At 37.8% G+C, this 13855-nt stretch overlaps 1 protein-coding gene across 22 annotated transcripts in view; it reads right to left on the bottom strand.

Annotated features, from left to right (window-relative positions):
* MAP7 (microtubule associated protein 7) overlaps window positions 1-13855 on the bottom strand; it is a 119513-nt gene that overhangs the window by 32524 nt on the left and 73134 nt on the right. For 11 of the 22 annotated variants that reach the window (XM_065057113.1, XM_065057111.1, XM_065057112.1 and 8 more), the window contains 3 exons: window positions 3640-3803; window positions 2725-2836; window positions 1730-1816 (listed from right to left, as the gene is read on the bottom strand). In XM_065057113.1, the coding sequence (XP_064913185.1) occupies window positions 1730-1816; window positions 2725-2836; window positions 3640-3803 (363 nt within the window). The remainder of the gene's footprint in view (window positions 1-1729; window positions 1817-2724; window positions 2837-3639; window positions 3804-13855) is intronic. The other 11 variants (XM_065057114.1, XM_065057109.1, XM_065057105.1 and 8 more) reach the window with 1 other exon arrangement.

Below are 13855 nucleotides of genomic sequence, written 5' to 3' on the forward strand. Positions count from 1 at the left end.
GACTAGACACTACTTGGTAATGCACATGCTTGGTATATAACACTAAAGGGTTTTATCTTGCTTTTAGGTTTGTACATTTTAGAGCAGTATGACATCATTTGCCTGCGCATCTGCTGCAGAGTCAGCATCTGCACCCCACTGAGGGTGGGATGGTTATTTCTTGCACACACTTTGTGCACATGCTTGTGTCACGTGGAGGTTGCTGGCAATGGCAGAAGAGGAGGAATGAGCTGAACAGGTCACCTATATCCTGTTATCTCAGAAAAATGCTACATGCATCAACTACACGGCCTGTATTGCAAGTTTCCATTTGGAAATCTGACATTTGGCAAGTGTTGGAAGAGTCATTTCTGCTTTTGCCTACATTTTAGCATGTGCTGAACCTCAGTACTACTCAGCAGAGTATTCAACCATGTTGAAATGCAACAAGGCTTGAGCATATGCCTAAATGCTCTGTTGATTCATATTCTGTGTGTGCAAAAACATGTCTACATACTGTTTTGGAAGCAAATACAAACTCAGGACAGTGACAACATTAAGGAGGATGTTGCTGAAATTTATCTGCAATTGTTTATTTATGACAAGTACATCAACATTGTATGTAGCTGTTCCGACCTAGTGGATTAAGGTATACTCATTGCATACGAAGTATTTCATAGAAATACCTCAACTCTCCCCAGATCTACAAACTATATAGGATTCACTGCTACTGGTTGGGGAGAAGAAAGATTCTCCCCCACCCCATGTGATTATTTGTCCACTTCATCTAATGTTAGAATGACTCTCAGTTTATAAAGCCAGTAAACTGGGCCCTGGAAAGGGGATAAAACTCAGGGGTTTTAAAAGGAGAAATCTGAACATTATAGCTAAGAACAAGAACTCTGTAGGCTGGCAAGATTATCCCAAATTGATCTATGGGGTATATTGAAGAGTGCTGTGTGTAAAATGGTGCTGGAGACAATACTTGGGCTTCACATGCCACAGATCTTTGTCAGAACAATATTTGTGGGAATGGAAATTTTGATCTCTTTACATTTGTATAGCATATCAGTAGAGCCAAAAAGTTTCTATATTGGGCATAAAGGATGTACTACATAAAACAGCTTTCTGACAATGACAAATGACAATATAAAAAAGTCACCTCTTGGATTTGGCATGCCACATGCCAATGCTACTCTTGTGTCCATGAATTTTATTTAAGTGAATGAAATTCAGCATGAGGATTTGTGTGTAAGTGTCGGCAATATGAACGCTATAAATGCAGAAGAGGTAATGAATTTCATTTGGCCTATAAGATTGTTGGTTTCTTTGTTCTTAAAAAAAAAAAAAATAAAATAAAAATTGAAATATCTACAAGCAACACATCAGCCAGTGCAGCTGGTCATATGCCTGTATTCATGCACAAAATAAATGTAAACCCTGCACATATGTAGTATCCAAAATGATTTTAGATAAGACCAAAATATTTAAATTGGGTCTCCTTGGATTCCAGTAGACAGAATATTACTCTTCAGTGAAGTGTGCCCAGTCTTTAGAGTCAGCGAGTAGTAATTGCCAATAGTAAAAATAAGAACAATGAAAAAAGTCTGGTACGAACAACAGTTCTAATCTACCAGCATGATGTTAAGCATGCACTGCAACTACATGAGGGTGGTTTAGTTACTGATGATCTCATTTCCTGAGAACTAGCTATGGCTAAAGGAATCAACAAACCACAGCAATTATGTACCAGGTTTTCTAGCACCACCCAGAGCTCTGAAGTGGTGCTCCAGGCCTGCTAAATCGAGAAAGGTGAATGATGATTCAAAAAAATAACCTAGGAATAGAATGCAAGATAATGATTTTTCACAGGAAAGAAAATAAAAATCAAATAAGTTATACAGAGCTAAGCAAAAAAAGCAACCTTTTATGAAAAGCAAAACAAAAACAACTGTTTATTGAACTTCCATATGAAAAAGATTTCAGAGGATCCTTTTCTCAACTTTTTTTTTTTTTTTTTTCTTTCCTCCTTGATGGACACTTTGAAATGTGTACATTAGAGTAAGAAGAGAAGAATTCCAAGTATTGCTTTCTGGTTAAAGAAATAAAAGACAAGTTCTCTTTTTTGGGTTTGAGTAACGTTTAACAGAGCATATACACATTAATGATTGGCAGGTTAAGTTAGAGAAGATAACTGAGGGGGGGAAAAAGGATATAGTTAAAATTCACTTAAACTTAATTTGCCCGTCTTTAAGTTTTTCTAGGGAAAGAACTGGAATTCTATCTCCCAAAATATCTGTGCAAGATACAGATAGCTTATTACAAAGAACAATTTTCTCTCCTTGTGTTTGCTTTAATCTCGGTAATCTCTTTTCCGCCAGATTTATTTTTCAAGCCATGATATTTAGCATTTGCACATAGTAGCTCATATGACAAGATTGACACAGCAGAAGCACACACACATACATACACAACAGCAAAGCAGAAGGGAGAAGCTGTAGTGAAACAGAGTTACAGAATTACTCAACTCCAGAAACAAGTTTTAACTTTGTTTAGATTTCTTGTTATCTTTTTTTGCTACACAAGAATGTCAGAAACATGGTATTGCTAGCAATAGTAAGGTCAAGAAGAAAGAATTTAATGCAACGTACAATTAATCATCTTTCCTTCTAACAGAACGAAAGTAAATTCCAGTTAATTGGCAGGGCATGGAAACTGGCCAGCAGACCAAGCCTCCCTCTTTACCTGTGTTATTAATGCGGTTATGCAGTGCTCCTCCCCAGGACCACCTGTTTTGCTTTTGTTTTGGCTTCTGGCTTCTTTCAATTGTGCGACGTACAACAGCTTCATGGCGTTCCTTCAGTATGACAGGATAACACATTTGGATATTTTTGGGTGTTTAACTTAATCTTCTCATCAAACCCTGCTACCTTCCATTAACAAAATCTAGCAGGCAGCTTGGAGTTGTGTTCAAGCTTATGTGCTACCTACTAAGACACACACTAGAACAGGACTAGGCAGTAATTAAACCATAAATACATTAAAATACTAACTGTAATTTTTGCTCTGTTTGAGACCTGCAGAACTGCAGGGAAAAACAGTGGCAGCTGCTACAGGAACACACCCAAGGCTACTCCCCACCTTGTATCTCCCACCTACTAAATACTAGAACAGTGGGAGAGACAGGAAACAAAAAAACCCCACAAGGATGAGCTGACTTACATGGGATCACACTGCATGTAGTTCCAAACTTTAATTATAGAAATCAGCCAAGAGCATATTTCATTACACACTCACTGTCTTCAAGATTTTGTTAGGTCAACTAGTATTTAGCTACCCTTATACTGAATGGCTAAGAACTGACAGATAACTATAACACACCAACACATTTTATATTTTTCTGCATGAGTTTCTGCGGTGCCATACTCTATAACCCAGACATGTTCAACTTAGCTGCATTTGATTCCTAAAGGGCACTTTAAGAAGCAGCATTTGTGCAAGTAAGGCTTAAAATCTTTTTTTTTTTTTTTTTTGCATGCTTTCTCATACTGATCATGGCTTATGCTGCATCCTTTCCATCAACAATTAAAGAAAAAGTTGAATAGTACCATGTCTTATAGTAAAAGCAAGCTGAAGAGTGTCTATGACATTTATTCTTACCTTATCTTCTTCTATTCTCTGCCTTCGCTTTTCTTCTACAGCAGCGCGTCTTCTCTCTTCCTTTAATCTCTGCTCTTCTAGCTTCTTTCTGCGTTCCTCTAGGTGTTTTTCATAATGTTGCCGGGCTCTCTCTTCTCTTTCTAACCAGATGGATTCTCTTGCAGCTGTGAGAAAAATCAGAAAGGAAAGTATTAACATGCTACATGTGATGAAATCTTTAATATAATTTGAATAACCAAGCTAGATGAAAAAACTTTTGAACTCATTTTCTTAAGACATACATATATGATATCCTAATATCTCCTCGCATATTAAAACATTGTGTACCCTTAGTCACGCATTCATTTTATCTCAGCTTACTGTGAATCACCATCAGAAATAGATAGAAACTATATGCTCAAATAATTTATGTGGAAGAAAGGCTTATTGTTATAATCACATACTCTAGAACAGCAACTCCAGCCTTCAATTAAGAGAGATTTGTGTGGACACAAGCATGTACTAAAACCAAAAAACCCAATGCCTCTAGGTGGTCAGAGCAGACATTGCAATAGCTTTTTATGACACTAGGACTCATCTTCACCAAACTGCTCTTCTGCACTTGCCTACCTAACTCAAAAAAAATCCCCTGCTCCCTTAAATTGCACTCTAAACCTTATGTATTTGCATATGCAGCCTCATGAAAAATCTCTGTCCTAAATAGATCAGTTCATATGTCAAGCATCTCCCTTAAGAAAACAGCTTTCTGCCATTTCAGATGTCAAATAATTTGCTAGGAAATGCGGACAGCGTGTTTAGCTTTGCTGTGCAAACTCCCAGAGAGATATTTTTTCAGCAGCTACAAGTAACCATAAGACAACCTCCTGGTAAGACGGGTGAAAGTTCAGCAAGATGTTAGCAGGAAATTTAACAATCATAGCTAGAATAATTACAACAACAAGGAACACTGCAGTCACTTAGATAATTACTAACAATAGGTGTGACAAGTGACACCTATAAATGTGAAATACTAATGCAAGAGCCACCAGAACATTTATAGAAATACTTTTCTATGCTAAACTAGTTAAATAACTTGAAGGACTTGTAGAGTAAGGCAGAAAATAGCAGAACACAGCAGAAAAAAAGCAGTTCAAGGCCAGCTGAAAACTGCAAAGTCTCCTTCTTCTACCTTACAAAACAAAATATATCCCAAATGCAAGACTAATTTGTAAAACAGGAACATATATCTGCTGCCCCTTCTTGGGAGCCAACAGCTCACCAGGAGAATAGATGGACAGAGAGATAACTCTCACTATGGTCTGCCCTTCTCCTGGGACTACCTGACCCCTCACGATGCTGTCTCTCTGTTGCCCAGGTCCAGAGAAGACTGAGTAAAGAGCCCACTCAACAATTTGAGTTACATTCTGAACAACTGAAGTGTAAGACATGTCACCTCTGAGGTACCATTCTCTCTTTTAGTATTTGCCTTCTGCTCAACGGTCCAGCTTAGCTAACCAGCGCCTTGGGCAGAACCACTGTCAGCCTGTCACCAGAAAGGTAGTGATTTTTGCTAAAGCTTACTCTTCCTATTAGCTTCTGCACACTCAGATTGCAAAATAGGGTCAGCCCAAGAATGGTCAGCCACATCGATGAACCATACTGTTCTTTACACTTACTCAATGTGCATTTCTCTTGTTTTCTTCAGCAAATTCAGATAACATTCTCTAAAAGCAGAAACCCAGTTAACTTCAAACAACTACTTAAAAATAAACAAAAACAAACAAACAAAAAACACACCAAAAAACCCCACACAACCAAAAAACCCCCAACAACTTATCTTTAATACCATCTAAAAACTGGCAAAATACGTTTCTGAAGTGCTTACACTTAAAGAGAAACAGAATAAAGAGCATTGCTAATATTTGAATTCCGCACTGCAAATATTTAATGTTAACTCCTCCTTTCACGTGAATCTCTGACGAAAATTTCAGAGAAAGTTGGCACTTATTATTACAGGATAGGATCACTTCAGATCTCCCTATTCAAAACACACACATTTAAAAATTGTATTAACTTTTACCCATTTTGGTGACTTTCATGACCATTTTAACCAAAGCTCTGGCTGACACCAAGAGGAGCAGCATCTGACCTCCTCTAGAGCCTGATGTTGTACTCCTCCTCCCCATTCTAAAAATGCTGCTCACGAGACTGAGAGAGCAGGTGGGCCAAGGAAACAATGTGGTTAAAATCAGGTTGCTTCCATGCCTTCTTTCTTCCCACACTCCTAGCTGCAGCTGATCCTAGTGGAGATAGGTCAGCCTAGGCAGGTGGGGGAACAGATATGGTGCCAAGGGGTGTGGGGGCTTCTGAAACCAGAGAAAGTCATGGGGCAGAAAGGGGATGCTGGCTGATGCAGCAGAGCCTGCCTGAGCTCTCCTGAAGCAAGACAGGGCTCACTAGCTTGTTGAATTTCACAGAAGATTAATGCAATACACGCTGAAAAGCTGATTTCACCTTGATGACACTAGACTATGACTCCAGAGTAATTCAGGCCCATGCTACACCTAAAAGGAGGGTTACAGAATATGGCTTCTCTGTATTGCAAAGATTTATAAGAGCCTCTGCCCCAAGCTCTCAGTCATTACTTAATTCTGCATAAATCAAATTTGAAAGTTTTTGTCTCATCTTCAAAGACCTCTGCAGTTCTGTTTTGAGCAATATCACACATTACTGCTTCTCTGACAAGTCATACTCTTAGCTTAGGACTAATTTTTGGAGAAAATATATCCTTTCTCCTCCAACAACAGAACCAATTACTATATAGTGAATGCCTGTCTGAAGACAGAATTTTCATAAAAGGCACAGTGAGGCTGGGAAATCATGCCTATTACTCATGAGGACACAAAAGGAAAGAAAGAGACATTCAGGGCCTGAGTTTACAGGCCTGAACAGAACTCAACTAATAATTCACTGTGAACAACAGAATACTTTTAATAATTTTTTTTTGCATTTCAACCCTAGGTTTTTATCTTCCTCCTTTTCCTCAAATAATTGTTCATTAGTGCTAGACTGCAGTACTGTTAAATAACTGTTAAATGACATTCCTGGAAGATACGGTATTACTCTCTCCTTCTGTTCTTCCTGTATAATTACTTCCTTTTCCTACCAGTTTCCATCTTCAAAATTGTTTCCTATTTGAGTTTACTGCTACATTACATTTCTGATACAGAAATGTTTACAGTGTTTGTTTCAGTTCTGCAGATAGCACCGCACAGGTACTTATAGAAGCAGAGCTTGTAATACTTTAAATTTTAAAAGTTATATGATTTTATGGGCTTATTTTATTATAACATGCACAAACTACAACAATTAGTTTTACTTTCAAGTCTTTATTATTTGTCTATCTGTAAATATCACAGAAAAGGACCTTGGAAAAAAATGAGAACCATCTCCTATATTTTTCTTAGAAGGAAATCAGGAGTCCATTTCATTTATTGCATGCAAAATTTGCATAATTTGATCTTTGTTATAAGCTTTTGCTTCCCTTGCTAAACATTCAAGAGTAGAATTAGATTGTTCCCTTATGCAACATCATACGTTTGCAATCTAAGTTAGACCTACCTTCACACAGAAAATGCTCTAGGTTCTTGCAGCATTCTATCACCACAGTGCTATACAGAAGAATTAAAAAAACCTAACAGTGCACATACCCTGTTACATGGACTCTCAACACACTAAGTAACCTAAACAATGTAGTTGTTCAAAACAGTCAAACTGTTTTGCAGAAGGTTTGAAACACCCTTTCTCCTTGAAAAAGCTAGGAGCACTTAAGGACCTTAGTAGGTATCTCAAAAGTCTATCTTGCTGCAGCGTGTTGGCTATTACTCAATAGGCACTATATGTACAGACACTAATGACCATAGCAAGACAAGCCACTGCTCTGAGACAAAAAGTCATCTGCAGATCCTGAGATGTTCTGGATCTTTTGTGCCCAGAATCTGCTTACAACAGCAATCCAGCATCAACAAGCTCTTTGGTTCACTACCGAAAATAAAGCACTTCCTGAAGGACACAAGAAATTTAAAAAATCAAAGAACAAAACCCCAACAACTTTCTTAACTAATGTCTCTTTAATATTCATCTGCCTATAAAAGACATGGAGGCTGTTTGTTCTTTCTGTCATTAATGTAAATGGCTAGGCCTTCTTAGGGCATTTTTTGTGGTGATTTCCATAGGCTTCAACCCGTCACGTTGTTTAGAAAAATAATGAAAATAGTATATTTGAACTGAAAACATTTTTATATTTCGGTATGTAAGAGTTAACTTTCACATATCCTCTCACTGCTGGGAAGACAATCAGAATGCTAAACCTCTGTATGGAACACTGATCTTTAGCTTCCTGCTCCTCAGAGAAGGGATGATAAAGATCTTACTTTTTGATAAGGAAATACAGCTCAGTAACAGAAACATACATTATTGATGAATTAACCTAGGCAAATGGACAGGTTAGGCTGGAATAAATTATTTTAAAAAGCAGATCTGTTTTCAAACATACAAAAGCTACCTCTTTCTACCACCTTTAAGTTACAACCAAAAGGTGGCAGAAAATATACACCCATCTGTTCACATGAGGAAGCTATTAATACATAGACCAAGTATTTAACTAGTATTTAACATTTTCTTTTATTAGATAACCAATGAAGAATATATGCTTTGTTTTCACTGCTTCCTATATGAACTACAGACATTCTTGCATGAACATAAGGGCTCAGGTTTTTGACATCTACAATGTAGGTACATACAGTGACATAAGTTAGTGTCCTTAGACATATGATGATGTCTTCTCAAAAAAAAACAACCAAGGTTAAAATAATCTTTTCATTTCATTCTCATGACCCTAGTTATGAATTTGCAGAAACTTTTTTCCTGCTACCCAGGACAGGAACTAACAAAATGTATTCCAGTGTAAAATTTGAAGTTTACTTAAGGGTTAAAAAAAGCCTACTCTAAGGTAAAAAAAAAAAAAAAGAATATTAAGCCCTATTCTGAATATACAGGTGTGCTTCTAGAAGCACAGCAAGCTGTGTTTCATAGAGACACATACATCAAATGCATTGCTGATAGAAGAAATCAGCAGACAAGCCTACAGGAAACCAAAGACACCACTAAAAGGTCTGGTCAGCTTGGAAGAGCAGTCAACTTGCAGAATGTGGAAGGAGAAAAAACCCACTTATATGATGGCTCATCCAGAAGCTGTGCTAAGATCTATGCTGAGTATTGAGCCAATGCTGCACTCCAGCATGGGTACAGTCCAACAAAAAGGCTTTTACTTAGCACCGAGCCTTAACAACGTCACGATACCTTTCTCCCTTGTAATAGCACACACTGTTGTGACAACATGCAAGAATCATTCAAAGAAAGCTTGGTTGTTGTTAAGCTAGTACCTGCATGTTGAAAGCTGAAATAGCATAGGAATATTTATGTCAAAACTGGAAAATACAAAGAAAAGTCACAATCTGATCCTCGTTCTGTCTCATTACTTAGTACAATCTACAAACTTGAACACAGCCATGTGATACAATGACACAAAATTAGAGCATAAAAACAAGATCTAGAAATTGAGCCCCAGACATGCTGTTAATACCTTCTACTTGTTTGTAAACTAGTAATGCTGGATTACATTACAAAGCAACATAATTAAGGCTGTATTTCTGGCACCTCTGAAATGAATAACAGATCAAAAGAAAACAAGGTCAATCAAGAAACATTCCAATATTAAGAGACATGTAAGACTTTAAACCAACCACTTTACACTAGAATTAACTAATTTAACATAGATGTTAACTGCAAACCACGCACATTTCCTTTGTGGAAATAATTTCATAGTTTCTTTGCCCAATCGTGCACACAGAGAACAATTCTTTGCAGGGGCTTTAGGCTGTGAGGGAAAGGGGAGCATACAGTAAGTGTCAAGGCTTCTATTTTCTGTTTATCCATATGAAGCAAGAAAGTCCCCCCAGCTCTTCTGCAGTCCCTTCTGCTGTCTCTTCACATTCTCTTCACTTCTGCTTTACTACCTATATGAAGGCAGATGAGTCTTGCGCTGCACTTTCTTCATCTGCCTTTTGCATCCACCTTGGACAGACAGCTCACCTGAGTAAAGATCCTATAGCTTTTGTCAATCTTTCCAGCCTTTATATTTTCTGACTTTACAGCAATAACCTCAGCAATCGCTTTCTCCTCTGACCGCTGTTTCACCTTTCCTCACTGTGCCAGCTCCGCACTGCCTGAGACTGTGATCACCTCCTTGCTGCATTAGCAGAAAAATGGATCAGTGATGCTTTAACTGTACCTAAAAATGGGAATATTCCATTAGGCCACAGAAATGGCTGACTAAATAAATTAAAAGGTGAACTTCAGAGCTGTAATTAAAGCTGAAGTTAACATTAGATTGCCTAAGCCAGCCTTTTCCCAGTAGCCATGCTCTGAGGGACATTCAGCCCAGAAATTTTTAAACTAATCTTCCTTAAAAATAGTTTTCTTGTCTTACAAACCCTTCTGACACTTAAGTTTTCTAAGGATATCCCAAAATGATTCATATTCCAGGCCCACTGATTCTCAGTTTCTGTGGGGCTTCTGACTGTGGAAATGTTGGATAAAGTTCTGTCCCCAGCTGTCAGAGAAGACAAAAAGCCACAAGGAATTCACTGTCAGAAAAAGAAAAATAATTTTTATTAATGTGATCACTTTCAAATGTGTTCTTTTAAAATATTATTGTGATGCTTATGCATTGTAAGTATTGCAGGTTCCCAGTGCCAGAAACTGAATGAGCCCTGTGTCCTTGTCAGGATCATAACTGTGATACAGCAAGGTCAGTCTTCATGCAGGATTCATGTAGGTAAAATATGCACAGATGGAAGATGTAAAATGGTTTTCTCAAGAACCAGGGACTGAGATACTGCAAAGTAAAAACACGAATTCCCAACCCAACTCTTCCTCTTTTCTAGGCCACTACTTAAGGCCATCAGAATGAAACCTATTTTTAAATCTCAGTTACGTTTCCTGTTGAAAAACACATTTTGATTTTTCTTTCCAGTTATAGAAAACCAGCTCTATGCTAATAAATAGAATGTGCCCAGAGACCAATAGGCATAGAAAAACTTTCACCTGTACTACTAGCCTTCTAGCCTCCAGAAATAGCAACAGTACTCAAACAACATGAGTAAAAGCCCATCAGCCTCTCCTGCCCATTCTCAAACCTTGCCTGGGAATCAGCGAGGGGATAACTAGGGGCTGGAGTCAAAACCCTACCAGGATCCATCATAACAGTTTAATAGCAAGAACAATTGAGTTTCAGCACCAGGGAATGCTCTTTAGCACTGTTTAATTTGCCAGTACACATACAACCAATATGTAAAGGTGAAGCCCCTCTACTGAAAGAGCAGAAACTTGTATTGAACTTTACCAGTTTGACCAGGCCATCTATCATGCTTGCCTTCACAAACAACTCAGTTCTGACACGTGTGTCTCACACAGCCTCCGGTGCCAAACGCAGGCAGTCAGCCTGACACATGCAGAGAAGGAACCACAGTGCGGGGCTGGAGCCAGGCGAGTGTGACAGCTCCCTTCACTCCTGGAAGAACAGCCCCCTTTGACAGCTGTCACCCTCACCTACCACTGCCTCAGTTGGGATTCCGGTCTTGTACAACCCATGAGGGTTGGTCTCACACAGAGAAATCCAATATTTATATTTTAAATGGACAGATGTTAACTTCGTGCACAGGGACTGTGGGAGAGAGTGCTAGCAAAACCAGTACAAAATGCAAATGTGATTACTAAAGAGCAAGTGACACATTGGAAGTATTATTTATAGAATCAAAGGGTAAAGGTTACCCTAATAATCCTTTAGAGGTCTCAATGTGCATATCAAAATTACCAAATGGTCAGGGGAATAAAAAGTCCTGAAGCACAGCTGCTAAGCAATTCCCTTATTTCTGCCCACATGAAAAGGTGAGTCTAAGAACAGAATAAAGCTAAAATCCTCCAAATCCATACAGCTTATTAGTCATAAAAATACACATTGCAAAGAAAAAAAAACAAATAATTTATCTTTCAGGGGTATTTGGATGGCATTTCAAAGCAATGCCTTTCCTACAGTGAAGGAACTAAACAATCCTTCCTTTTTTTGTGGGTTGATTAGCCAAAATAGCATATGTGTCTCTGTGTGCCTTCTATGTTTCCTAAAAGAGTTCCAAAATTAGACATGAATATACTAAGGTAAAAGGGGAATTTCTGTAGAAGCCTTTTTATTCTTTTTCATTAGGTAGCATAACTTGATCCTAAGGAAACAGCAGATACCGACAGTCCTGCCACACAAATGCTATATGTATCCAGACAAAAAAAAGATAGCACTCAACTTTTCTACTCTCTAAACCCTAACTTAAAAAGAGAAGAGGTAGAGACCCAAGTATGGTAAGTAAAATAAGACTGCTAAAATACCACTGCTGGGTGAAAGCAAGTCACATACTGAACTATTCTACTAGTGAAAGCTACATCTATCACAGCACAGCAGAACCTGAAAAAAACAAACAAACAAACAAAAGCTTGAGAGTAAACAAAAGGGGGTAAAACCAGTTCTCAAATCAACCCTCCTGTAACGTCAGAACATTGCCCAGTAAAGAAATATAATCATTATTAGACTGGTACTCCACACAATCTCAAAAGGGTCAGACAACTTAATCTTCATGAAAAGATAGATAACACGACCTCCTGCAGTTCAAGCTACTTAAAGTACAAAACAAAATGGTTACTGATTGCTACAAGCTCTACACTTACAGGACTGAACATTGTCCTTTTTTGGCAGCAGAGAATAATTTCACTTGAGATGTGACAGAAATTCTCAACTTCTGCTTAAAAAGAAGCCTTCACTAAACTTGACAGATCCTCTGAATCAAAACAAAAGTAATCAAGTTTAAATCAAACTTAATCCTATTTAAAAAATATCCTTCCTTTAGTTGCTTTACTCTCATGGCTGATGTCCCAGTATTAACAAAATCCAACTCTAATTTTCAGCAAAATACATTTATGTAACAACATTACACAACTTGATGTTTAAGATAGACAGCTTAGGCACTTCTTTGCTATGATTCACATGACATGAGTGACTAATTATCTAGACTCTGCACTAAAAACAAAATATAAAGCTTGCATGCCATTGTAAAAATAATTTCTTTGCTGTACTGGAACACAAATCTCAAGAGACAGCTCCTAAATCAATGTTGGAAGACAAATGTACAGATGAAAGTACAACATGACTTTCAATTTTCTTGTTAGTTGAAAATAATTCTTCATGCAACACAAAATACACTCACACATTACGGGGACATGCAGTACTCTCCCATTCAGTTTAATGTTGCTTTTAAAATATACCACACAAAATAACATTTCTCAACAGAAGTCATGTCCTTCCAGTAAGAGATAGTCATTTATCAATAACTAGAAAAATCAGAGTTCAGGAAAGCTTAAGAAAAGCATCTCTCTCTACACTTGAGTAAAGCATTGTTACTACACAAGGATTGAACCTGAAAAAATAACAAATTCAAGACATGGAAGTGTAATCTACAAAAAATTAATTAAAACTTGACAGTATCCTCCATTTGCTCTGGAACCTGAAGAAACTAAGCCTATGCATACCATCAGCCTCAACTCCAGGAGCAGCTGTTTAGGGATTGGCAAACATCCTGTCATGTTATCCCTCTCAGCAACCCAAAACCAAAGCTTTCTTTTGCCGCTCCAAAACAACACTAGTGATTCATGCATGGCTAGTACCATGTTACAAGGTGCTGTAAAGAAGAAGGGAAATTAATGCCATTAAGACATAAGTGGCAATAAATCACTGCTCTCCAGGTAAGAAAAAGCAGTGTAACCCTGGCTGGAGTTATGATATAGTTCTATAATGTTACAGAAGATAGAAAATGGAAATAACTTCTGTTTCTCAAGCCATAAGACCAATGCAGCATCCAAAGAAATCAGGGTGAATGTGCAAAAAATAATAGGAAATACTTGTGCTCCCCTACCTCCCAATTGCCATAGATTGTTGTAGCAGTCAGGCATATAAATAGTTTTCAGAAAGCCATCAATTTGTCTTCACATATTCTATAATTCTCCTACCACCTCGCTCAATATACTGCCCATCACCAGCTGCTTGTTAAGTAAACTCATTTGAATAGTGTTATGC

This window comes from Columba livia, chromosome 3 (genome assembly GCF_036013475.1).
Source record: "Columba livia isolate bColLiv1 breed racing homer chromosome 3, bColLiv1.pat.W.v2, whole genome shotgun sequence".
In the NCBI taxonomy this organism is placed as follows: domain Eukaryota; kingdom Metazoa; phylum Chordata; class Aves; order Columbiformes; family Columbidae; genus Columba; species Columba livia.